The 27,030-nt window shown below is 58.5% G+C and overlaps 1 protein-coding gene across 1 annotated transcript; it reads right to left on the bottom strand.

The window, feature by feature from the left end:
- Window positions 1–2,258: 2,258 nt before the first annotated feature.
- On the bottom strand, window positions 2,259–25,537 carry DOC2B (double C2 domain beta; the record flags this gene model as incomplete). Its single annotated transcript, XM_082860128.1, has 9 exons — window positions 2,259–2,395; window positions 2,959–3,055; window positions 3,868–3,949; window positions 8,320–8,477; window positions 11,115–11,241; window positions 11,382–11,491; window positions 13,917–13,991; window positions 17,466–17,545; window positions 25,165–25,537. 9 exons carry the CDS (start codon window positions 25,535–25,537, stop codon window positions 2,259–2,261), a joined length of 1,239 nt encoding a protein of 412 aa, XP_082716254.1.
- Window positions 25,538–27,030: the final 1,493 nt, after the last annotated feature.

Genomic DNA, 27,030 nt, shown 5'->3' with positions numbered 1-27,030 from the left:
TCCCCATGTGTCTAACAAGGAAGTTGTACTAGGTGAGGCTCTAGGGGTACTTCTAACTTGGCCATTCAGCATTTCCGTGTGTTTACAGGGAATTTGTGAAGCTCCTCTCTGAATGAGAAACCTGCCCCCCACCCAAAAGGCAAAGCTAAGACGATAACCCAGCGTTCACCCAGACACGAGGTTCCTCGTAAATAGACTCAGCCTCTCTGAATCTCCTTCCTCATCTGTCAGATGGCAGTTAGACCCATCTCACGGGGCTGTGAAGATTCATCAAGACAGTGGTTGTAAAACCCCTACCACACACAAAGCCTCCTTAGGGAAAACCAGGACTGCCTGACCAGCAAAGTTTGCCAGGTACTGTATGGGGGCTGGAGTCCTGTTTCCCCTGCAAAATGGAAAAAGGCTAATGGGCACTTGGTGGGATTCACAACATCACCCCAGGCCTCAGATGGTAATGTGCTTTGTGTCTGCAGCATAAGATCTAGCCCCAGTGCCCCTGTGAGCCTGTCTGCAGCATAAGGTCTAGCCCCAGTACCCCTGTGAGCCCTGTACAAGCGTTGGTGTGGGTGTGGTGTCCAGAGCTCTGGGCTGGAGGTGGTGGGGCAGGGGCCATGGAACCTGGTCTGCCCCAGCTGTGGTAGGGCTGGAAGGCCTCAGGTAGATCACTTTCCCTCTCTGGGCTTTGTTTCCCATCAGTGCAGTGATGGGTTGAGCACAGAAATTCCTGGGTTCTGCATTTGTTCATCCAGCGTTCCTGAAGGCCCCTTAGTTGGCAGGAAAAGTTTGGGGCTTCAAGCCTGGGCCCAAGATTCTGATGCCCTCAACCCCTTCCTGGAGACCTTCACCCAGGGTGCAGGGGGCTCTCTCTTAGCTTCTGGAAGACAGAACCAGCCCTTCCCAGAAACAAGGCCCTGGACTGCTGCTGAGTACTCCTGAAAGGGATCTCAGTAGGGCTAGGATGCAGGGGCAGCCACCTGGGGCTCCCCACTTCCCAACCCTGAACCCAGAAGGGCCCTGGGTGGGGGGGTGGGGGAAGGGGAGAGGAGGGTAAGGACAAGGAGGACTTTTTGGTTCTTTTCATGCAAAGAAAAACAGACTCACTCTCTTCTTGACTGCAGCTGACCTGATGCTTAAGCAGTGAGAGGCAGGATCCATCCTCCAGCTTCCTCAGGAGGAGAAAGATCAAAGGTAGGAGAGCTGGGTCTGAGAACTGAACTTGACCGTGCAACAACATCAGTTTAAGCCACTCCCCCTATGTCTACAAGCCCAGTTGGCCTGGCAGCTAGGGGTGGGGTGGGAGCAGGACTGAGTGCTGTTGCCCCTGACAAGCCCGGCTCCCTCTCCCAGAGCAGTGCCCCTGGCCCAAATCACCTTTCCCCTCCAGGCCTTGTATATGGTTCCCACTGCTTACACTGCTCTTTCCCCTTTGTCTGCCTAGAAACGCCACTCACCCTTCAAGGCCTTGCTAAAGCATCACTTCCTCCAGGAACCCCTCCCTGCTCTCCCAGCCGAGTCAGCAGAGTCCACAGAACGTGCAGGTGGGTCAGGCTGGCCTTGGCATTCCTCACAACCCCACTGTAATGGTTTGTTTCTAGCTCCCTGACTAGATGGGGACCTCCCTGAGGGCAGGCCCAGGGTCTCATTCATCCCCAGGGGCCTGTGGGATCATTGAGTGAAGCGCTTGGCCTGTGCCCACGTTCACTGGGAGCTCCAGGATCTTTACCAGACTCCTGGCTCTCAGGTCAACTCCCCCCCCCCCCCCAACCCCGCCCCGGTCATGCCAGAGATGAGCAGATGTAGTCAGAACCTCCTCTTGGGAATGAACTTTCTTCAGCGTCCTGTCTTGCCCCTGCCCAAAGTCTTCTTCTCTTACTGCCCCTCTCCCTGATGGTACCCCCGCTCTCTCAGCCTGGAGGCCCCTGCGACTCACTGCTGACCTCTAGTAGGGTCCTTGTCTTCTGGACAGCCCCATCTGCTTCCTCCGGGTGGGTGCTGAGGCCAGGGTCCTCTTCTTCCACCTCTGGCCCTCTCAGGCCCCAGGGGGGCGAAAGCAGGCCCAGCTCTCTGCCCCTCGCTGTCCCTCGGAGGGGCTGGGCCTTCATGGCCTCTAAGCGGGGGCTGCAGTGGCTCTGTGTCCAAGCAGGCGTCCTGGATCTCCCCAAACATGGGGGCGAGGCCCTTAGTGGCAGCTGAGGAAGCCCAGGGCCAGGCCTGCGCTGGGCCGGGCAGGGGTGGGTGCAGCGGGCAGGTGGGGTGGGTCAGTCGCTGAGCACGGCCCCCGGGAGCTCGTTGGTGAGCGTGTGCCAGCGCTCGATCCGCTTGTCCTTGTTCTTCAGGCAATCAAACCAGTGCTTCAGGCGCTCGCCCTTGGCATTGATGCCCAGAACCACGCCGCCTGCAGAGGGGAGCCGAGAGGCAGCCAGGACACGGTGACTTCTGACTCTCAGGGTCTCTCTGGAGCCAGTACCCCCTGGCACCCCTCCCAGACTTTGTGCTCCACGGCCAGACTCTCTTCCCTGCCCACCTGCTCTGAAGGTGGACCGTGGAGCCCCCACTCCCCCAGTCAGGGCCCAGGGATCCTGCTCTTCCTTTACCCAGGACCAGAGCAGTACCTGCGGGGCAGCACAGTGGCTGTGTTGGTGCCAGGGCAGCTCCACTGCACAGCCACCAAGCCCACCACAAATGTGGGGCCACAAGGGCTCAGAGTCCAGCCTGAGGGGCTGACCATCATCACCTCTTACCCCTGCTCCACCACAGACTGCTGTGTGACTTGGCCAGGCCTCTTTCCCTCTCTGGGCCTCTTTCTCTGTCACATGGGGTCAGGCTGGATCATGTCTATGGCCCCAACTTTCCCCACAGGCCAGGAAGGCAGGACTGTGGCCTGATTCAGGGCCCCTGCCCTTTGCTGAACCCAGGATGGGCATGTTGCTAAAGAGCATTCCCATCGTGTCCTCTCACCGATGAAATCGTTGGATTTTCCAATGTCATAATCCCAAACGGTGATCTCCAGGGTCTTCTTGGCCAGGTCCCCGTGCTTAATCTCATAACAGAATTCCTGGTGGCCAGAAGGGGAGTGTCAGGACCAATGCCACACGGCCTGTAAGTCGGCTGGTGGCCAGGAGGGTGGGCAGTGCACAGCAGTGGATGATAATGGATTCTCGCCCATCTCACCCACTTCCATCTGAGAGCCCAGCTGAGATCCTCAGGGTCCCCTTCCCTCTGACCCACCTGCCCCTTTGTCACTGAAGCTGCTTTTCTCAGGATCCTCAAGAGTCTCCTTACTGCAAGTCAGCGCACACTTGGCGGCCTTGGCATGCTTGATCTCTCTTGGGTCTGATTCTGCTGACCACTCCCTTCTTTGTGGAACCCTCTCCCACCAGTTTCCAGGATCCTTCAACATCTGGTGTCCCCCTCGCTCCCTGGCAGCACCTCCTCGGCCTTCTCTGCCTGCACCCGAGTCACTCAGGCTCTGTCAGAGGCTCCCCTCCCTCATCTCGTTCCTTGGAGCTCCTCTCTGGCTGCACCCACCCCCTGGGCTGAGGACCTGGGTATCTATCTGCCCCCACCTTCCTGGGGCCGCTCACATCCTCACACCACCCCCTCCACATCTAACATGGCTACGATCCCATCAATTCAATCCTCCGAAGAGTTTTCCAGGCCGCTCCTCACTTCTGTCTGCACCACCTTGGCCTGGTTCAGCCTGGCCTCACTTCTCCCACCAGTCCTCCTACCTCACGGCTGGGGGCTCTCCTGTCAGTCCCTCTCCAACCTCCAGCTCCCACAGTGACCCTTGAAAAACCCAGTCCCTCCGGGGTCCCCTGTCCTGAGGGAGAGAGAGTGGCTCATGGCTTCCCCAGCCTCTCGTACCTCGTTGAACTCTGGGTTTAGGGTTTTCTTCTTTACCGCTGTCTTATGTTTGGATTTCTTGTCCACATCTGGCTTCAGGTATCTGGAATTATAACCAATCAATAGGCAGAGAGTGAGAAGATACTGAGCACACATGGAGCCAGCAGGGCTTGGAAGAGAGATTCCCAGGCCTCCCGTTCATCCTAACCCTCGGATGTCCTCAGCACTACTCTGTGACAAAGGTGAGCAGTCAGTGCAGTGGGAGAAGCAAGTGGGTCCTTCATCACCTGGACCTCTGTTCACAGCCCATTCCTGACATCACTGAGCCCCTCCATCCCCTAGGAAAGAGGATTTTCTTTATTTCTGGAAGTCTAATTTTCACAGCTCTCATTTCCCACCAGAAAAACATTTTTAGCAAAGTTGGTCCCTTGCTAGAGCTCTTCTTTTTGTAATAGCAGATTATGGAGATAGAATTCACACGCTATAAAATTCATCTTTCTCAAGTGTATAACGCAGCGGTTTTTAGCATAGTAGCTGAGTTGTACAACCATTGCCACTACCTCACTGGAGCTTTGAGGAAGGAAAAAAGGTCTTTTGGGCAGTGACAGCAGTGCTTCCTGAAGGGAAGGAGGGAAGCCCTGCTTGCGGGCCAGCTCCCTCCACGGGCATCAGCTCCTTAGACTTTGATGCAGAACAGCAGTCTTCATCTGGGGCTCAGAAAGGTGGAGGGACTCACCCAGGGTCACACAGTTGCTCCGCACAGGGATGGTGCTCAGAAGCCAGGCCCTGTCCTTTGCAAAGCTTCTTACCCTGTCCTTGCATGGACACTAGTGACAATTGCCCTGCTCCTGCTGACAGGACCACATCTGTCTCACCCACCACCAGCTTCCTGGTACCCAAATTGATGCCTGGCACTGGGTGGGATCCGTGAACATAGAAAGTGGTACCTTATTATTGCTTTTCTGTGCACTTTTTTAAAAAGTTGTGATTGTTATTACATAAGAAATACTGGTTCGTTATAGAAACACTAGAAAATATGTATTAACAGAAGTTGGGGGTGGAGAAAGAAATGAATACACAGGTCTGCACAAAAGCCTGTTCCTTAGCAGCTTTGTACAGCCATCGGAAATTGGGACCAGCCCCCACGCACTTCAACAGGAAGTGACCTGACGGACGACTACTTGGCAATGCAGACCTACAGACCGAACTCTGGGCTCAGGCACCACGTGGCTGGCTCCCCAGAGCATTAGGTTATGTAGGAGTTGCCTTTATAAGTCAGTCTGGAAAAGGCAAAACTGTCGCGACAGAAAACAAGTCAAATGGTCGACTGGGGCCCGGGGACCTTTCTGGGGTGATGGTATCTGGATCTTAACCATGGTGGTGGTGACAAGATTGTATACTTCAGTCAGTCACATTTCAAAAGGGGAGAAATCTACTGGATGTAAATTATACCTCAATAAAGATGACTTTTTAAATAGGTTGGGGGTTCCCTTAAACCCTTACCCAAAGATGGTGAATTTCTGCGTTCCTTACAAGCTTCCACGCACTTCTTGACTCGTCTTTGCCTGTTTTACTTTGGGGGCGAGGAGGAGGGATGGGGGCGGTCCTGCACAGGGGGAGTGTCTCCCAGCCCTGCCTCCGGAAGGCCCTGAAGGGAAGCTATCCCAGGCTCCCTCAGCGCTGCACGGCCAGTGTCCGTCTAGTGATCCTCACGAGGCCCCAGCTAGGGGTCATCCCCTGTCCTGCCCCCAGGCCTTTGTCTATGCTGTCTCCCTGCCTGGAGTCCCTTCTCGCCTCACCTCACCACTGCATGCAGGGGAGCTTCCTGAGGGAGCGTGGCCTCTGTGGGCGCGAAGTGCACCCTGGCCACGCTCCAGGGGCCCGCCCATGGCTGCTCACCCTCCCTATCAGCACCCCCTCCTGCCTTGGCCACCAGGGTTCAGGGAGCCTCCCTACCAGTGCCACCGCTGGTCCCTTCTGCACAGCAACTGCTGCTCACGTGAGGCCCCTAGAAGACAGCAGAGGGCTGGCGAAGGAAGGGGTTGCCCAGGGCAGCACAGCAAGTTGCTTTGAGCTTTCTCAGTGCCCCTGGGTGTGAGATGGAGATGGTAAGTACTGCACAGGGCTGCTGGGGGGCTTCAAAGAGGCCTAGCACAGCCCTGGCACCCAGCAATTACTCGGTATGTGTTACTGATGATTGTTTGTTAACTATCAGCAGACCCTGAAGAACTGGATTTGGGGTCAGCTTCCAGCCTGGGGAAACTGAGGTAGCTGTCATCTGGGGTGAGGTTTATAAAAATAAGGGTGCCGACAAAAGGCCTTGGCCCATCTAGCTTTGCCCCTCAGCATCCTCCACCTCCACCGGGCACTTCCATGTAGCTCTCTTCTCAGGGCCCCAGATGCTCCGCTCGGAATCTCACCTGTGCCTTTATTTCCCCTACTTTTAGCAAAGAGAAGCCCCACGGTCCATGAAGGGGCCTTTCAGAGATAGGGAGCCCTGAGGAGGCCTGAGCAGCAGCCCCTGCAGCTCACCCAGGGAATTTCAATCAGATGTACGGGTTTCTAGGCTGCTGGGGGCCTCCCTCTGATACACGGGGCCACCCACAGAGCTGCCTGTCTGAAAGGCCACGCTGACCCGGCCCATGGCTGGAGGGTGGGCCCAGCAACTACCACACCTGTGGCGGGGGAGCCCCAGGCATGGTGGACAGGCCCCACCAGGGCTACCTCTCCCTGGCTGTGGGAGGTGGCTGGACCCTCTGTTGTACGAGGTGAGACCCTATTTTCTGGATAACACAGCATGAGACCCTGGCATTCCTATCAACTTGGCAGGTGGGAACTGAGCCCAATTTAGAAATTTCACACCAGCCTTCCCTAGTGGCACAGTGGTAAGAATCCGCCTGCCAAAGCAGGGGACATGGCTTCGAGCCCTGGTCTAGGAAGATCCCACATGCCGCAGAGCAACTAAGCCTGTGCGCCGCAACTACTGAGCCTGTGCCCTAGAGCCCGTGAGCCACAACTACTGAGCGTGCACACCTAGAGCCCGTGCTCCACAACAAGAGAAGCCACCGCAATGAGAAGCCTGTGCACTGCAACAAAGAGTAGCCCCCGCTCGCCACAACTAGAGAAAGCCCAGCACGCAGCAACGAAGACCCAACGCAGCCAAAAATAAATAAAAATTAGAAAAAAACCCTCTAGCATCACAGTTACAGGTGGAGGCACCGTCCTCCCTCCCCAGAGACAATCACTACAGTATCACACTGGTGCCCCCCCCACTACAGTTTGCTTTGGGCTCAGCATAGCTCTGTCCACGTTCATTCACCTCCCTCATTTATTCACTTCAACTGCATAGTACTCCACTGTACACAGATGCCACATTTTATTAATCTGCTAATGAACACTAGGCTATTTCCATCGTATTGCTATCAAGCAATGCTGCAAAAGCAGCTTTATGCCAGGGCCTGGGTCTCTAGGATGCAGACCTGGAAGGGAAATGATGCGGCCACAGGGCGTACGCATCTTTCTAGGTTACCGAGTATCACTCACTTTCCCTCCACTTTAAAGAGTCTAATTGTCTTCTGAGCTATTACAGCATTTCCGTTCCCAGTGGTCTCTGATCCACTGGAAATCACTGTCTTGCTAATGGTTGAAGTTGGGTCCCAACATTGTTTTTTGAGCAGAAAACCAGTAGTCCTTGTGATGGCCTCTGTCACCTGGGCCTCCTTACTGTCTCCTGAGGCCAGAACCATCCCTCCTTCTGAACTATCTTAAATCCTCTGTCCCTTTCCCTGAGCAGAAACACCTCCTTTCTGCTGAGCCAAATTCCTCCCCAAGTCCTACCCTTCAAGACAACCTCGCTACGTCCATCTTTTGTTTGTGGAGCGCACTGAAGCACAGACGGTGGTCACCAAAACACAGGCTTTATCCCTCTCCAAACGGCCACCAGCTCCTGCCTGAGCTAGGATCACAGCCTGTCCTGACCCAGGTTCACAGCTCTGGGGCCCCTGAGTTAAGTCTCTCCCCAGTGCTACCAGAAGCCCCACCTGTCAGGGTTTGGTGGACCCCTATCTGTGTCTGTGGCACATGTGCCCAGCCCTAAGTCCTGATGGAGTCCCTTCACTGGATCTCCTGGCCTCCTGTCCCCTCCTCCAACCTGCTCACAGCCTTTCCTGGGCCCCGTGACCACAGAGAGACCTGATCCAAACATCAGGAGATAACTGCTCTCTAGCTGTGTGACTGGGCTGCCACTCAACTGCTATGGACGTCGGTTTCCTCATCTGAGAAATGGGTTTGGCCAGACTCAACCCACAGAGTTGCCCAAAGAGCGCAGAAGAGTATGACCTCGTGGGCACAGCACCCCCTGTGCTTCACACAACTACTTGCCACACGGACTACTGATCTCGACGCGTGGACCTCCCTAGTCCCTGGAGGTGAGGAAGTGGGGAAGGAGGCGGCTGGCCTGGGCTGCACACTCACGTTTTCACGTAGGGGTCTGAGTAGCCGTTGGCGTCCATGGCAGCCAGGTGTGCGCAGCGCACGATGCCGACCAGCAGGCCCTGCTTCTGCGAACTGTACTTGAGGGAGATGAGAATGCGGCCCCGCTCCTCCAGGGACTTGTCTTCTGTCTTGTCCACCTGTGGGGCAGGTGGGTGGTCACTCAGCTGTCCTTGCCTGCTCCCACCTCTCCTGCAGCCACAGGCCCAGGCCAAACGGAGCCCGCTGGGTGGTGAGGGGTCACCCTGGCCCTGGCCCCCTGGAAGGTGCTTCTTGGAGCGTCTTAGGCACATTCCCAACCCCAGGGGCAGCTAGGAGGCAGGTGGGGTGTGGCCTAGGCCTGCCCTGCCTAGCGCCTGCCTCGGATCAGACCTCAACTCCAGGCCTCACTGTGTGGCCTCCCCACCCCAGCCAGCCCACTGAGACCATTCCTCACCCTCCTGAGACCACCTGTTTCTACCTTCCAGCTGCTACTCACCTGGAACCCCTTTCCTTTACTCTCTGTCCACCCAGCCTGAGCCCTATGACCCCCCCAAGGCCCCTCCTAGGTTTCTCTGCCAGGCTCCTCTTGCACTCGGTCCCTCTGCTCTGGACTGTTCACTGCCTGGCACTAAAACGGCAGCTTACGTGGCCCCTCGTGGGCAGGGGCCATGCTTGCACCTCTCTGTAGATGGGGCTCCTGTTAGGTGAAGAACGACTATCTTCCCCAACTCCCACACCCAGAGCAGACATGGCTAGCTGATGACCGAATTCACCCGGAGCTCAAATGCAGCCTCAGTGTCTCCTCAACACAGTGCTCAGGCAGCCTGTACCCGTGGCTCAGAGGAGGCGGGTGAGATTTAACTACCTGCCACTCGGGCCTAGGGCTCTGTGTATGACAGCCTCACTAAACCATGGCTCTTGTGGCAGCTGTGATGTGTGAAAATTAAACAGTATAAATGAGCCGGGATATTTTCAGCTGTTTTTTTAGGGTAGGATATACTTTGGATTGTTTCACATGCAGACCATTGAACTGGGCATCGTTCAGTATTTACGGAGAACGAATAAGGTTTACAAGGCTATGTAAAATCTGAAAGGTATCATCAAAATGAAACTTCACTGCCGACTGATTTTTCTGAACTGTACCCTTGTCATTGTGGGTCCCTGAACTGGACCAGTGAGATCCTAGCAAATTCAAGCAAGGCTAAGCAAGTCCCTGATCACACCTGCTGCACAAGCATGCATGCTTTCACGCACCCCCCGCCCCGTGCATGAAACAGGTGCTCACACATGCATTCCACGCTCTCACACACTGCTCACACACAATTCACGCACCACACAGGTGTTTGTTTATGTCAGGGATCAAAACTCAGAAACACAACTCCAGCAGGAGTTGGTGTTGCCTTTTATAAGTGACATATATTATTTGGAGAAACTGGGTCACCTATGGTTAGTGACTAATAATAAAATTAGAAGGGTTGTCTCCATCACACAAATATCTATGAGTGGGAGAGAACGTGACAATGGAATACAATTTGCTCAACTTATGCAAAAAGACAGAGCTGGGTTTCTGGGAGGGAGGTCTGACCTCAGGTCACTTGTTCCAGGCCAGGCTGCTAAGCATGTGTCTCGGGGCCCTATGGGGGAGGGGTACAGGCCCTCGGGGGACAGCTGCTGGACTGTCCTCTTGAGCTTTCCCATTGCCCAGACCTCTGGTAGGGAACTGTCCTGGGGAGGGGACTGTGCCCTGAACACCATGCAGTCCCTGAAGGCATAGGTTTCTTAGGGTCCCGGGCCTTGGACCTCTTGGCCAACCCCTCCTGGCCCTTTTGAACTGGGTGAAGGCAGGCCTGGGGAGGGGAAGGAACGGGGAGGAGAAGGGGGAGGGGAAAATTGCTCAGAGACTCTGGGAGGGCTCAGCTGCTGCAGACGACCCGGGGGCAAAATTGGTTTTGACGTTTTCAAACAATTGCAATTTCTAGGAAAGAATGATTTTCTGTCTCCTCTGGGTATCTCACAGGCACCTCACGCCTAACATGTTCCAGTTGTGCTCCGAGCATCCCCAGCTGCTCCTCCCATGGTCCTCCGCATCCCAGTTAATGACCCTTCATCCTCCCAGGTGCTCGGGCCCCAGGCCTGATACCGATCTTCAGCCCTTCTCCTGCCTCCACTGCTGCCCCGCCTAGGCCTGGGTCCTGCTCCTCCCTCCACCCTGCTGGTCTCCCCGCCCTGGCCCTCCACTCCCTCCCATTCTGAGGAGCCTGTTAAGTCCTCAGAGGCCTTGGCCCCTGCCTAGCACCCTCCTGTGGCCCGTCTCACTCAGGGATAAGGCCAGAGTCCTCCCAGCATCCCCAACCCCCAACCTCTGCTCTCAGCTCCCAGGACCCCCTCCCCTCACTCTCTCTGCCCCTCTCATTTGACCTCTCGCCTGTGCCTCCCACATGCTGGGCGCTTTTCCATACAGGGCTTTGCACCTGCTGTTCCCGCTGCCTGGAATATTCCCTGCTCGCTGGGTGAGCCCTCCCAGAGCACCCGTCTAACCCATTGACTCCTCTCATGCTTTTTTTCTCGGCCCTGATCCCTGCTGAACAGACTATCTGTTTGGGTCGTTTATTTCATTTTTTGTCTGTCTCCCACCCAAACTTCATGAGGGCAGGGAGATTTATCTGTCTCCCCAGCAACTGCAATTGTGCCAGGCACATAGTAGGTGCTCAATAAATGCTCCTGGCCCTGTGCTCACGGCAGGGTGGGCCCTGGACGGCTGCGGAGCCCAAGACCGGAGGTTGTGGCCCACTCACCGGCAGCTGCTTCTCCAGGCAGATGCTGAACGTCTTGGTGTGGTTGGGCTTCAGCTTCTTGAGGGGCACCCGCGTCTCCCCTATGAACTCGTTGTGGCGGAATTTGTCCTCATCACACACCGAGATCCTGGAGGGCAAGGGGCCTCTCAATTTGCTGCCAAAGTCAGTGCAGATTTGCAGGCGGTGGGCCGGGGGATGTGGGGAGGGCCTGCCCTGTGGACAAGGCTGGGTGGGGTGGGGGAGCCGGCGGCCCGGGGTCTCACCCACCGCAGGGTCTTTCGGATCATGTCTTCGTCTGTGATCCCGTAGTAAGTGAGGGTCTCATTCCACGTGGGGTTCAGAGTGTTTCGGAGAGTTTTTGTTCTGAGCTTATTTGCCTGGAGAGAGCAAAAAGGATCCTCTGAGTGTCAAAGAGGGTGATGGGCAATGTAATGGCCCCAAACACATCCCAATCCCCCAGATCCTGTGCATAAGTGCTCTTCCCTGGCAAAGGGGGATTAACGCTGTTGTTAATCAGCTGACTTTAAAACAGGCCGATTGGGGACTTCCCTGGCGATCCAGTGGTTAAGACGCTGCACTTCCAATACAGGGGGTTTATCCGGATGATGTGGGTGGGCCATGTCCCACGTCATCACAGGGCCCTTAAAAGTAGAAGAGGGAGGCGAGAGAAGAGTCCGAAGGAGCGTGACAAGGGGAGAAAGTCAGAGAGGCGACACCGGCTTTGAAGATGGAGGAAGGGGCCACGAGCCCAGCAAAGGGGGTGCCTCCAGAAGCTGGAAAGGAAGGGGAAATAGCTTCTCCCCTCGAGCCTCCAGAATGGAACGCAGCCCTGCTGACACGTGATTGTAGCGCAGTGGGACCTATGTCGGATTCGCACCCTGCAGAACTGGAAGGTGTGAGATTTGTGGTGTCATAACCCACCCAGTTGGTGGTCATTTGTTAGCGCAGCCCTAGGAAACTACAACAGGAGAATCCTGCCTCCCAGGTGCGTGCCCAGGTGTGTGGCGGGGGGGGGGGGGCGGGGGGGGAGGGTGTCTGCAGGAGGCGTGGTCTGGGCCGCTGGGAAGCCTGGCTTGGACCTAGATTCTCTCCCTCAGCCTCCTTGCCTTTGCTCAGGCTGGCCCCTGCCGGGAAGGCACCTCTCCTGGAGGACGCCTGGGGGCTGCCTCCCCTCCTTCCTCAGTGCTTCCAGAGATCGTGGTTCTTAGACTCCTTACCTGCCTTGCCCCCTTCAGACCCTGACTTCCGTAGCCGATTCCCTTTGATGTCCACAAACCGACCCAGGCTTTGAGGTCAGACAGCCCTGGGTTCAAATCCCAGCTCCACCACTTACATAAGCTCTGTGGAGCCCAGTGGGTTACTGACCCTTTCTGAGGGTCAGGCTCCAGGGCGTAACAGCACATCTCTCATCAGCCTGGTTTGTAGGACCTTCTCTATAAGGTGCTCTGTGAAACTCTGCCCTACGAGGGAATCTATCCTATGGGGGGGTCCCTAGGATTCAGCAGCCAGGTACTGCCGACTCGAGGTCCCAGGAGTCTAGAGACGCACGGTCACTGAGCCCCCGAGTTGGGCCCCTTCCCCTGGTTGCGTGGCCTTCACAGCCCTGGGGGTCCTCCCTGCAGCATGAGGACAGAGAGGCCTGGAGTGGGGAGCCTGCTCCTCCAGGTGTAGTGGGAGGTCCACTGCCCTTTCTCCCGCAGCCCTGCCTTCCCTTCTGGGATGGTGCCCCCGGACCAGGGGGAGCCCAGGCCCCAAAGTTAACTCAGGCCCCAGCAGCCTGTAGCTCCTCAGCCTGGGGTGGCCACCTGGGGGTGGGACCCCCCAGTTGGTCTGCAATTGTCCTGAGCAGTGTTGGGGGAGGCCCTCTGCCCAGGGGGGTACCCCCACTGCTGACTCTTCCTCTCTATCAGGTCACTCGAGGGCCAGGAAGGAACTCCCCCAACTTTGGCTTCTAAGAAGGAGGCCAGGACTAGAACACCAGCCACTAGGCTCTGCTGCTCATGCTTCTGTGTCCTGTGTCCCCTGTCCCTCTGCCTCCGCCCTGGTCTCTACCTGGAAACAAAGCTGCTGGACTCCAGTTGAGTCCCCCCTGGCATGGGGTCTGCCCTACTCAGCCCTTGAGATATCTGTGGGCTAGGGAAGGACCCAATTCTGAAAAGATGTGACCTTCCCTCCCATGACATTACAAATAAAACTACACTGAACTGTAAGACGTACGAAAGGAAGTCTCATCAAGTTCTGATCTTCTAGTGCTGAAGGCCACCTTGATGCTTTTCGTAGAGAATTTAAAAAATGTTTTTTTCCCTCTCCTTTCATAGATGCACCTGTTGGGCTGGTCTGCTTGTCAGGTCATCCGGTACAGGAACAAGGGTTCTGTAGTCAAATAATTTGGGCAGTTGCTGACTACTCCATCCCTCTTGTGGGGCATCACAGAGCAGCCCATCAACACATTAAAGGCTCTGGTAAGTCCTGCAGTAAAGAAACCTGTTTAACAATGTTTCCCAGTGTTATCTGGCCACAGAACCCTTTGTTTGCGCACAGTATTAACGTCCAGCTGAGAGTGTTTCTTTTAAAACGCTGGCCTAGAAATTCTCCCCGGGAGTTTCCCCAACTCAGTGGACAGGTGGTGCTGACTCAAGGTCCCTGGGAGGCCTAGAGGGTGTGGGGGTGACTGGGTGCTCTGGGTGGAGGTGGAGTGAACCCCTCAACGTGCTTGGGCTCTGAGTGGGTGTGGGAGCTGTGGGCCTCCCTGGGTGCCCCAAGCCCAGCCTGGGCCCCAGTCGCGGCAGGAGGGCCCCTTACCTTACTGGCTCCTGGCAGCAGGTGCAGCTTGACATAGGGGTCTGCCAGCCCATTGTGGTCCATCGGCTTCAGGCCCTGAGCAGAGGAGAATGGCAAAGGGTGTAACTGGGGGCTTGGGGACAGAGCCGCCAAGGCCTCCAGGCACCTGGGTCAGCGGGCATCCCCACCCCCTGGGCCTCCTGGCTGGGTCCATTCGTGACCCTCTTCACAGAAGCAATCCTGCCCCACACCCCCAGAATGGGGGGTGGCGAGGAAGGCTCCGTGCTGGTGCGATCTCCCCCCCACCGCCGCCCCAAACATCTGGCCCTGGGCAGGCGACACGGGGTGCCTTTGTCAGATCGGACTCTTTCTGTTTTCCTTATCTTGGAGGCCAGGTGACTCACTTTCTCTGAATGAGGCCCTCGTTCTCCTGCTGCGGTCAGGCCTTTCCTTCTTCCCGATCCCCCTTCTCCCTGCTCCCCGTGCACTGCGACTTCCCTCACAGACCCGAGGTCCTTGTGACCCTCTGTCTGCTCATCCACATGCTTCCCTGAGGCCGTGGGAAAACATTCTGTGTCCTGGAGACCAGGCTCAAGTTCTCTCTGGCTTTGCCACAGCCCCCTGCCAGTCTGTGTCCCCAGAGGCCACACAAGCTGGCCGGCCGGGGAGGGTCCCTCCACAAGATGGCAACCCTCACTCACTCCCTTTTTTTTTTGGCAGTACGTGGGCCTCTCACTGTTGCGGCCTCTCCCGTTGCGGAGCACAAGCTCCGGACATGCAGGCTCAGCGGCCATGGCTCACGGGCCCAGCCACTCCGTGGCATGTGGGATCTTCCCGGACCGGGGCACGAACCCGTGTCCCCTGCATCAGCAGGCGGACTCTCAACCACTGCGCCACCAGGGAAGCCCCCCCTCACTCACTCTCAACCACCAGTCAAGTGTGCACAGCCAAGGGACTCACGGAACCATAAACGGGCCTAGGTGACCTCACGCTCGCTCCTGCTTGTGCTAATCGTCTATTCTGCTTCTGGGATGGCACACGGGGATGGAGGAAGGCAGCTGGGGCATGTGTGGGGTAGAGCGGGCAACCCCACAGCCTCATTCAAAGATGAGCTGCAGGGCTTCCCTGGTGGCGCAGTGGTTGAGAGTCCGCCTGCCGATGCATGGGACACGGGTTCGCGCCCCGGTCCGGGAAGATCCCACATGCCGCGGAGCGGCTGGGCCCGTGAGCCATGGCCGCTGAGCCTGCGCATCCGGAGCCTGTGCTCCGCAATGGGAGAGGGCACAACAGTGAGAGGCCCGCGTACCGCAAAAAAAAAAGAAAAAAGAAAAAGACAGGCAAAGATGACCTGCAAGTTGGCTGCTCATGACCAGCCCACCTCCCCCACCTCCCAGGGGAGCTGAGGCTCTTCTCCCCCGTCCCCACCTTGGTTCGGAGGAGCTCCCAGGTAGGGGCTGAGATCTGAGGTGGGGTCTTCCAACTTCCAACCAGCACTGCTCGGCTACTGGGAAGGGGCCCACGGGTTTTAGAGCCAGGCTGGCCGGGGTTCCGGTCTCAGCTCCTGCACTTACCAGCTGGGTAAGTGGATGACTTCATCTGCCTCCTGAGCCTCAGCTTTATCATCTGTAAAATGGGTTAATAGTCCCCACATCTCAAGGTTGTTGGGGGAGCTGAGGAGGCAATGCTGATGCGGGGCCTGCTGGTGGGGCATTTGCTCCCCCCTTCCCCTAAATGCCAGGCCCCTTGGAAGATGCCGGAGAAGCTGCTGAGGGCGGAGGCATCTGAGCTGTGCTGGGAGCTACCTGGGCTCCAGCTCTGCCCTGCTCCAGGATGAGGCTTGGCCGGGCGGCCCTGCATGCACTGTGGCAGAGAGGCAGACCTTCCCAACACAGGCCTCTCATCCCGCCTCTCACCCTTTCACACGAAGGTGGAACTTTCCAGTTCTGCTGTGGATATGAGTGCCCATACGTGCGTGTGCGTGTGTGTGGTGTGGGGGGTCTGCTGCCAGGCCCTGTCCTGCAGGACAGCATTAGGTACTGAGCACTCACTCATTAAATGCTCACAACCACCACATAGGTGGGGATGATTAACCCTATTTTACAGATGAGCAAACTGAGGCAGCTCTGCTTACCTAGAGGGAGGGAGGCCAATCTAGGGTCCAGCACTGGGGCATCTGGCATCCTCCCAGGGGCCCCCGAGGGGCTCTCCCTGTCGGCCTCAGCCTTCCTACCCCCTGGGGCTCCTCCCCACACCCCAGCCCAGCCCCAGCTCCTCCCATGCCTGCACCGCCCCTTCCCCTGCAGAACTGGTTCTAAGCAGAGGATGAACTGGAGAATGTGGGAGCGACCATGGCTCGGGGTCCTCCCATCCCCCGTCTCCAATGCCTTGAGTGATACAAACCCAAGTGGACACACGCGTGTGCACACACATACACCCCCCCCCCACCAGTTCACCCACATAGCCCCTCTAGAGCCTGGGTAGGGAAGGCGGGGCACACAGCACAGGAGGGGCCTGGAGTCTGGGTGGGGAGGAGAAGGGACGGCTCTGGCCAGAGCAGCCTGGCAGCCAGTGCCCATTCCCAGTCCCCAGGCCTGGACAACCTCTACACAGCTGGGTGGAGGGAGAGGGGAAGGGGTCTGCCGGGGCATGCACCCTGCCTTCCACCTCAGCACAGCCGGGGGTTATCAGATTCCCAGCTCTGTGCCTAGGGCAGGTCTAGAGCCCTTTCGAGGAGGGCAGGGCGTGCCCTGCATCACAGCCCGAGCAGCTCCCAGAGGAGGGGGCGGGGATGGTGCTGGCCCAACAGGGACACTGCTCACCCCTGCCCCGGTGGCCCAGCCACGGCGGCCCAGGCCGGGTGGGGCACAGCCTGGGCCGAACCAGGCAGCCCGCCCCTCTGGGTGAGCAGAGCCACGGGCAGGGCGGGACGAGGGGCAGGGGAGCTCGCAGGTTGGGGTGCTGGTGGTGCGGGGCTGGGCGCAGGCAGTGATGCCAAAAGCTCCTTGCTCTGAGCCGGCCCCAGGCCCTTCCACGGCTCCACCGGGAGGTCTACCAGGCCGCACGGCTGCCCTTACCTTGCGGGAGAACATCAACTTGGGCACCTTCCTCCCAGGGGGAGCGTCGCAGTGTGGGGACGAAGGGAACAGCGTGGCTGAGAACAAGCTGACAGTGCCAGCCCGGGGCAGGACCAGCGTGGGGCTCACAGACGCCCACGCCTCCACCCAGAGGGCAAACTCAGGCCGGTGCGGCCAGAGACTAATCCCCCGCCTGGCGTGGCGTCAGCGTCCAGAGCCTCCTCGGGGAGTCCGGAGGCACCCAAGTCCAACCCTTCCTCTTGGCCTGCAGGACGGGCCTGTCACCTCCCTGCCCGCCCTTCCCTCCTTCGACAGCTCCCCAGCTCTGGGGCCTCTGTCTCCTGAAAGCTGCCCCCCACCCGCATTCTCTCTGGCTTCTCTGTTCTACTCTTTCCCCTGAAAACCTCGCTGTAGGGGAGGCAGTTACATCTCAGGAGCAGCTGAGATGACTGAAGCAAGAACTCCCTCCCGCCCTTTGCGCACAGGTGGGGCCTACCTTGGCCTTGCTGATGGTGCAGTGGAGAGCGTTGTTCTCCTGGTCGTAGAGCAGGCTGAAGTCCAGCGTGCCCAGGGCGGCTGCAGGCAGGGAGGGCTCAGGTCATGCCGGGCCCACACGGTGGAGAAGCGTCAGCCACCCCTGCGCGGCCGGACGAGGTGCCACGGTGACCGCGCTGACTGCCACCAGCAGAGCACCTGCTGTGTACCGACCCCCCCCCACCCCTGGGAAGGAGGCTCGGGGGCCCGTCACCTCCAGACACCGCGAGCAGCGAACTGAGAGTCAAAGCCAGGCAGTGGGCCCCTGACCCCTACGCCGTGCCTCGCGGCCCGTGGCTGGTCCAGGGTGGGGCCACATATGCTGCACACTAAGCTAAAGGGGTTCCTGTCCTCCTGGTGCAACCACTGGCCAGGGCTCCACACCTCAGCTCCCCCTGCCTCTTAACTGTCCCAGGAGTGTGCGAGACGGCAGAGGGGTCAGGCTCTGCAGCACCGCAGGACCCAGCCTGGCCGACTGGCTGGCCCACTCACCGTCCCCCAGCAGCACTTGGGGCTGAGGCTCCCTGGTCTCCCCGGTCCCTCTGGAGCACTGCGCAGGGTGTGAGGAGAGAGCTGGGCCCGCGTGCTGCTACCCCCAGCCTCTAAAAGGCAGCGAGTGATTCCCAAGGGCTGGGCAGAGGGTGCGGCAGTGATTGGATGCAGCTGCCGCCCTCGGGCGTGATCACACACGGCAGCTGTGGCTTGTCTCACGGACATGGTTCCCGGCCTGAAGGCTGGGATTGTGGGTGGGAGCAGACCTCAGGGGCAAATCTCTCCCCCGAGAGGTACACATTCACAGGATGTCTTTAGAAGCCCAGATGCTCCTTGCAGGCTGCTGGGCTGGTCAACTGGCATCTAATTCATTCATTCATTCATTCATTCTTTCTTTCTTTCTTTCTTTCCCAAGTGTTTACAATAGGCCAGACTCCAGGATCGAAGATATCAATAAGACAGGGTTCCTGCCCCGAGGAAAGCACAGCTTAATGGGAGGAACAGATGAAAAGGATTGGTCAAAACAAAGTCTAGTGGGCCAGGACTGATGGAGGGTTCAGGGGGGACGCCTGGCCTGGATGTGAACTGGGCCCATCAGGAAAGGCTTCCTGGAGGAAGTGACACTTCACCTGAGCCATGCAAGACGAGTAGGGCTTGGCCAGTGCACCTTGGGGCCGGGGGAAGGGGCATTCCAACCACAGGCCAACCCAGAGGGTGGGGGGGCGGAGTGGTTGGAGTGATGCTCGGGGGGAGGCCAGGGGTGCCCAGTGTGGGTCTAGAGCAAACCACAGCCTGCTGGCTGAGTCCAGCCACTGCTTGTCTTGCACCCCAGCTCCTAACACAGGGTCAGGCACACAGCTCAGTGTCTCTGTCGTTGTCTCGCGGGGACACCCGTAGGGTGCGAGACCTGCCCTCTGACGTCTGACCCTGGGTTCATATCCTGGCTCTGCACTTCCTTGCTGTGTGACCTTAGACAGTGTATCTAGCCTCGGTGTGCCTCAGTTTCCTCATCTGCAAAGTGGAGACATAACAGCATCCACCTCATGGCATTGTGCTTTAACACCGTGCCTGGGGTACAGAAAGTACTCAGTAGATAATTATAGAAGGAGCGTATCCATTTAGGTGATTTTTCTAGATAACTGTACTTGCCCCTCTGAGACACTTTCTGGAATGAACTCATTCCGAATTGGATCACTCCCCTCCCAGCCTTCGTGAGTAGAATACACAAATGGTCACTTACACTTTTCGGAATAACCTGAATCATTGCTATGACTACGGTTACTGTTCTGTGTGTCAGAGTCCCAGCCCAGACACAGAAGGGCATGTGAGATGATTCCTCCACCGAGGGATCCCAGGTGGCCACTCTGTTTTGAGGTTTTCTTCATTTTTTCCGCCTCCTCCTTTGCCGTCAGCTTGAAACTCCTGTTAGAGTACTTGCCTCTGGTAGCACAAACAGCTCTCTCTCCTATTCACTAGTTACTTGTCTCTTCTATGAAACCAGGTGAGAATACTTGTTAAAATTGTGTCTAAACTAAAAGTCAACAGGCCATGGGACTTCCCTGGTGGTGCAGTGGTTAAGAATCAGCCTGCCAGTGCAGGGGACACGGGTTCGATCCCTGGTCCGGGAAGATCCCACATGCCGCGGAGCAGCTAAGCCTGTGCATGACAACTACGGAGCCTGCGCTCTAGAGCCCGTGAGCCACAACTACTGAGCCCGCACACCACAACCACTGAAGCCCACACGCCTAGAGCCCGTGCTCTGCAATGAGAGGACACCGAAATGAGAAGCCCGCGCACCGCAATGAAGAGTAGCCCCCGCTCACCGCAACTAGAGATAGCCCGCGTGCAGCAACGAAGACCCAACGCAGCCAAAAAAAAAAAAAAAGTCAATAGGCCTTGAGTGGAACCTAAAGTCCTTTTCCCTGAGCAGAGCATGCGTGCTTTAGTCCAGGTGTATCCGGCCTTTTGCTGCCTGTATCCTAGCTCCCCTCTGTGCGGATAAGCAGGTGAGGTGCTGTAAGGGAGTGATCTATCAGCACGTCTGTAACAAGCTTCTCCAGGCCCAGGCTTTTGTAATAATAGTCTCTAAAGCTCTTGGCTTTGCACGACATTAAATCAGTCTGCTGTTCCCTTCGGACCTAACCTGTGGCTTGTGCACCCCAGACATTTGCCTCCTGAGGGCGGGGACCATGCCTCGGCCACACCTCTGACACCAGCAAAGAGCAGATGTTCAATCCACACGGCCAGTCCATCCAAACCAACTCATTCTCCAGCTTCTCACGGGAGCAGAGGTGTGATGCTCATCTATTAAAACAACACAGTCCACGATCTCTGCCCGGTTCCCAATTCCAGAGAAGGACAAGCCGGCAGACAGAGTCCCCACTGGGAAATTCAGCTCCAGGCGGGGAGAGGGGTCCCTTCCACTGGCTCTACAGACATCCGTGTTTAAGGAAGGCCCGAAGCTGCCCAGTGAAACCAACACCGGTATTCACTTCCCAGGAAGGAAGAGCAAGCCCAGTGCTGCCCCAGGATGGGATTGATGAATTGCTTTGAACTCCAAATGCAAGTTTTATAAGAAATAATAGTCTATAAATAGAAGCTCAGTCACCATTTTTAGAGACTTGCCGGTGGTGGAGCTCTCTGAGAGAGCTCATTGCCCAAAGTCTTTATTCCCTATTTGGAGAAATGAGGCTCAGAGAGGGGAGGTGATTTGGTCAGGGTGGCACAGCAGAGCTGGAAGCAGAATCCAAGCCTCTTCACTTCCGTCCTGAGAGCTCCCGCCTTAAAGCTTAGTGGCTTCCGAACATTTTTTTCTGCCGCTTTGTTTAGCTGAACTCTTAAGAGGGTGCAACGGAGAAACAAAAGAGAGAATAACAGAATTGCTCTTGGGGTGTGGGGAGCGGGAAGGGCTCAGCCTCCACCCTGGAGGAGCCTCTGAGTTGAAAACCCCCCTGGGCTTGTGCAGGCCAGGCGGGCCCTGAGGGCAGGTGAAGGTGCTTGTCTGTGTGAGCCACGGGGTCCTGTCCTCCAGCCACTCAAAACACACCTCCTGGCTGAAGTTAACATCCTTGGATAAATAATGAATCTTGGTCACTAATGGGCCTTTGAGACTTGTCACCAGCTTGTTGATAATTATAGAGCTTTAATGGGGCTAATTCAGAGAAAATCAAGCTCCAGCCCCATCAGTTCCTCTAAGGCAGCACATCCCTCTGCTCTGCTGACGAAGACTGACAGCATCATTTTAACCTTCGTTTGCACCTGGACCTTCCTCGCCCGTACACACTTGGGAGTAGGAAACCAGCCCTGGTTTTGTTTTTTTTAAGAAAAATGTCAGCCTCTGAAATAGTTTAAAAACAACACCACCAAAAAAAAAAAAAACCACGGCAAGAACCACAGAAAATGATCAAGCCTGCGTCGAAAGTATTTCATAGTTGGGGAAACTGAGGCACTGACCAGGCGCTGCAGGGGGTACAAAGAGGAATGAGCCACACATCATATAGCCCTGCTTCTCAGGAGCTCAGAGGCAGAGGGTTAGGACTTTTAGAAACCTATTCATCTCCCTGCTTAACATTGTTCAAAAATTTTCCACTGCCACCTGGACTCAGTTCAACCTCCTTGGTGTGGCATTCAAGGCCCTCTGTGATATGACCGCTTCGGCCCCACCATCAGAGGCCTCTTCCCCTTGCTCCAGCCACTCGACTCTTCCTCCTTGCACTAAGCCAGGTGCGTCCCCCCTCCTCCCAGCCTCAGAGCGCCCTCTCTGTGGGGGAACTCTGCGCGAGCCGGTGCTTCCCATCTGGGCTCCTGACTCCCCGTCCTCACTGCTGGGCTACTTGTGTGTCACGGTTTCCATGAACTCCCTGATGGCAGAGATCGTGTCTCAGGCATTCTGGAACCTCCACACTCAGCATAGCGCCCGACACCTAGTTGGTCTTATAAGGTTAAGTGCATAGAGATACGGTCCGGGTAGCGTATGACTTAGCTCCAAGGAAAGGGAATCGCAGCCAGTGGGTACAGGGAAATTATTCGAGCCGAGGGACTTCTGGGCAGGCCTAACAGCGACTCCTCCCCTCCATCCTTGCTCCAGGCCTCTGTGGGGATCAGTCCTGACCTAGCCCAGGCTGAATCACGCAGGGGCAGGTGTAAGCATGGGCAAGAGATGTAATTCTGGCCAACGAGACAGAAGGACAGATCTCCTGGGGACTTCTGGGAGAGGCTCCCTCACTTTTAAACTGAGACATGGGAGAGGAAACTGATCCTTATCAAATTTAGGATCTTACTGTTACATGTGATGTCTGGACCTGCAGCAGCCACTTTGAACCATGAGGGAGGTCAGCCTAAGAGGGAAAGGGCATGGCCACGTGGAAAGACAGAACCGTCACCACTGAGCGGCTGCATGAATCTACCCCAGTGCCCCATGACCTCGACACCCCTCACTGTTTAAGGCACTCTGAATTTTTTTCTGTCGCCTACAACCCCCAAATATCCTAGTCGTTACAGCTTTGAAGAATGGACTGTTTCCACAGGTGGAGATTGGGTGGGAGGGCATCTCAGGCAGGGGAGCAGCACATGCGGAGGGTGGGACATAGGACCCATCAGGAGGGCAGCAAGCAGCGGAGTCCAGGTTAGCCAGGCTGCGCTGTGGACCACTGGGAGGGGAAGGGCACTGGGGGGACACTTCTAACTACAACGTTTCTGCATCTTCTCCCCATCAGCGCTCCTCTATTAGATCAATTTGGAACCTGTCAATTTTGTGCTTATGCCTTGAGGTGATGGGCTTTAAAGAGAAGGAAAAAAAGGCCGAATAAATAAACAGCACTTCACTCTCGGCCTTGGACAACAGAGCAACCGTCCTAATTTCTTTTTGTTAGAACAGACATAATCCAATAATTAGGGCAGCAAATAGCATAACCCTGGCTAAAGCTGTAATGAACCATCTGGCTTGAATCATTCAGGCTTATTGGAGGGATCTGGTTGTCAGAGCTGGGACGGGGGTAGAGCCTGGAGTATTGGGCAGAGAGCGGTTCCACCCCGGAACCCGGTCCCCCCACGGGCAGGAGCCAAGATTTCTGTGCTCCCATGGTGGGATGTTTGTTCGGCCGCTGAGGGGGTCTAAGCCCAGGGTGGCTGCCCCTTGAAGGGAATGAGGGGGCCAAGCTGGCCCTGGCCCAGCCACACACCGTCCTCCTTGGCTCTTTTCAGCTGCCTGCCCTGGTGACCTGGGTGTGGCCAGCCCACGGTTCAGGCTGGCAAGGCTGTGTCAGACCTTGTACCACTGACCTCAAGTGCGTCTGTCCCCTGGCAGGACAGTGAGCTCTCTGGGTCCGGGGCCCCAGCCCTGTTCCCTCTGTGCTGCTAGGAGAGTGTTCTGTGAAGGACTGCTGAGTTGATGGACTGAAGATGGGGCACTTTCGGGTCCCCTCCTTGCCTGTGGGTTCAGGGACAGCCAAAAGAAACCACCAGATTTCTCACCTCTTAGCTGTGTGTCATCAGAGGGCCCTGGGCGGCACCAGGAGGGCCTGAAGCCCAGGCAGAAGCCCTGCCCTGCTCACTTGCTCCCTTGGCATCGCAGGAAAGAGGCTGGAAATGGGAACAAGTTCCTCACCCCTTCTTCTGGAGCTGGCTGAAGATTCAGGGCGTGCAAAGGGGTGACCTGGGTCTCAGTTAGGGCCTGCCCAAAGACACAGCAAGTGAGGGGGTGCACCTTGCCCAGGGTGCCAGGAGCTGGGGGGGGGGGTGAAGATTAAGGGCACAGCCTGGAGGGCAATAAGCTCTCCCGACCGTTTCCCCAGGCTGGCAGGAAAGTGGAGGGACGCCAGACTTCAGCCAGAGGGCTGTGGTCCAGGCCCGAGAAAGTGCAGAGCAGGCAGCTTCCCAGCACAGGCCCGGCTCCGAGCGACCCACTGTCTGACAGGCCTCCTCCCACTTGCACCTCCTGGGCCTCCCTAGGTAGGGTGATGAGAGGTCGGGCCCCACCTCTTCCCGCAGTGGTCACCCCCACTGTCAGCTTCCAGAGGCACATTTTATTCTGGGGGAAACTCCAGACCCCCAGCCTGAGGCCCGTGTGGGCATTCAAGCCAGACGCAGCCACCCTCGCTGCGCTGCGCGGGGGATGGGACCCGGTGAGCCTGGGGGAAGTCGGCGAGCGACCCCTGCCCCGGGAAAGGTCCACCTCCCAGGCAGGGCCGGCGTCTGACTCGGGTTTTCCAGCTCTGAGAGTCACGCGGCTGGGGCTACAGCTGGGCTGGGGGCCTGGCGAGCAGCGCTGCCCCCATCCCCACCCCAATCCCGCGTAAACCCATCCCGCACCGCCCGGCGACCTCTTCGTTCTCGGTTTCCCCCCCAGTCCCGGCGCGGGCACCCTCAGAGCCTAGAAAGGCGCCAGGAGCGCCAGCCGGCCGGGCCTCGGCCCCGGAGGCCCCGGGAGCCCTGGCGCTTGCCTAATCCCTGGGGCTCGGGGCTCAGCCCCGGAGGAGGAGGCGCGGGCTGGGGTGGGGGACCCTTCCCGACCGGGGAAGCGGGTGTAACAGGTGGGCGAAGGTCGGCGGCCCGGTCGAGCGCAGCGGCGGGACCAACGGACGCGGGAGGAGGAATCACCAAGGTTTCTCCAAAGGACAAGCGGCCCCGCGGTCCCCTGGTCCTCGGCCCCCCACGCCAGCCAAGCCGCCGCGCTCTGCGGCCGCCGGCCCCACCAGGGAGGCCGTCCGGCCCGGGCCCCGGGCGCCCTCTGCCTCTCGCCCAGCCCGACCCTCGGCCGAGGGGCCGATCCGCCGCGGGCTCCGGAGAGGGGAGCGACCACGCGGCCAGCAGCAACTGGTGTCTCCCCGGGGCGCAGTTCCGCCCTGCCTGGGAACAAAAGCCGCCGCCCGCGCCGGGGCTCCCGGCGGGCGGGCCGAGAGGGGGCGCGGCGCGGGCTCCGGGGAGCTGGGCCCCGGAAATGGGACACCCCCGGGAGGCCCCCAAACTTCCCACCTCTCCGATCTGCTCGGGGGCGATGTCGGGGCTGTGTGTGCCGGGCGCGCGGAGAGCGCACAGCGGCCGGGGGCAGCGACACAGCGAGGGGTGTGCCGGGGGAACCGAGACCGCAGGGGATCCGAGGGCGGGCGAGGTCGGGAGCGAGAGCAGCCGCGCAGGGGCGGGGGCGAGAAGCCGGCGGGTGGGAAACTTACTGCAGTCGTCGGACTCGTAGCCGTCGGCGTCCGGCTCGTCCTCGGGCAGCTTGGCAGGCGGTCGCGCCGTGCTGCGGCCGGGGCCGGGGCCGGGGCTGGCACCGTAGGCTCCAAACAGCTGGTCCACATCCTCGTCGTCGTCGCGGGCACCGTCGGAGGGGCTGCGGCGGCCCGCGCTGGCCGCGGCCGGGCGCGCGGGGGCGTCCGGGGGTGCAGCGGCGCGGGGCCCGGCGTCCGGCGGCAGGCCCCGCGGGAAGCGGGGGAAGTAGTCGGAGATCTGCTTGATGGGCCGGATGGGGCCGGGGCACACGTCGATGGCCATATGCTCCTGGATGCTGATGGTCGCCTTCTCCCCGCGCCGCCGGAGGGTCATGCAGGCAGCGCGGCCCCGCCCGGGCGCGGCCCGGCCAGACTCGGCGCGGCCCCGGCCCGGGGGCGGCTCAGCAGGCCCGGCTGGGAGCGGCGGGGGCTGCGGGCATCGCGGGCAGCGCCCCCGGACGGCCCTGACGCGGCTGCTGCCTGCTCGGCGGCGGCCGGCGCGAGTGAGTGCCAGGGGCCGGCAGGCAGGGGGCGGGCCCAGCCCGCGTCACCGGCAGCCGCCGAGCAGTGCGAGAGTGCGGGCGGCGAGGGCGGCGCGGCGCGGAGCGAGCTGAGCGGCGCCGCACTCACTCGCACTCACACCGGCGCGCACGCCGGCCCGGGACCCCGCGCGCGCACACCCGGCGGGCAGGGCCACCGGGCGCCTTCCACTCACGCACCGCAGGACCGGCGGGGAGCTGAGCAGGGCCCCGCACCTTCCCGCGCGTGCCCGCACTTTCTGGGCTCCGTTCACACAGGACACATACCGGTGTGCAAGGACACTCCCAGCGCACAGAAACGTGTGCAGAACTGGGCGGAAGCTCCCACTGCTCCCACCTGCAGGACACACGTACCTGTACAGAGTTGCCTGAGGCTGCGGTGGCACCGTATATCCCCCCAGTACATACACATCCCTAACAGTACACACAAACAGCACTCGTCGAGGTGGTCAGGGGACCCAGGGCACCCCTGTCCCCAGCACACCTAACAGGACATACGAACACACCCAAAAAGTGATCAGGGGACTCAAGGCACCTCCCAACCCCCAATCTAGCAGGACACACAGCCACACTCCTAGGAGTGCCGGACAGGGTGCTCACACACGAGCAAGACATCCACAGCTGTACAAGGTCACTACTGGCACAGTCTGTTCACCCTTCCTCTCAGGTCCCATACAAACACACTCTCTGTAACCAGGAGTCAGTCTCTCACTTGGTCCTTGGGTAGGTTGAGTGACCCAGCCCCCGCCCGCCCCCCATGGGGACAGGGTGGGTGAGGACCTTGACCATAAGCCGTGGTCAGGAGAGGATGAGGGCAGGCAGGGCTGGGCATCCCCAGGGAATGATGAGCGAGGCAGAGGTGGAACGGCAGGGTGTGGCCAGCCCACAGGCTCAGGCTTCCCACATGATCGGATAACCAAACAAATGCCCAGCCCTGGCTGCTGTCCTGCTTTCCCAGGAACAACGCTCTGTTGGGAACGGCTGCTGCTTATACAGGTGTGTCCCCAGAAAGCCCTGGGCACCGACAGAATCCTGTTCACTCTCTGGTTCCCACTGAACGCCAGAAATGCTTATCTTCTTGGCTGGGTCCCTCCCAGGAAAACTGAATGCAGGACCCCAAGCCTGTGCCCCTCCACCCACCATAACCCCTGTGGAGGTGTGGAGAGCAGAGAGAAGAGAGAGGAGGCCTCACCGTCATCACGTCCAGTTGCATCATTCTGGCAGATCATTGGCTCTCCCTGAACCTCAGTTTCCTCAGCTGTGAAATGGGGCTACTGCCAACCTCACA

The sequence above is a fragment of the Leucopleurus acutus genome (genome assembly GCF_964270905.1).
Source record: "Leucopleurus acutus genome assembly, chromosome: 19".
NCBI classification, from domain to species: Eukaryota; Metazoa; Chordata; class Mammalia; order Artiodactyla; family Delphinidae; genus Leucopleurus; species Leucopleurus acutus.
The sequence above is the reverse complement of the archived record's forward strand: the minus strand, read 5'-3'. Positions and strand labels throughout refer to the sequence as shown.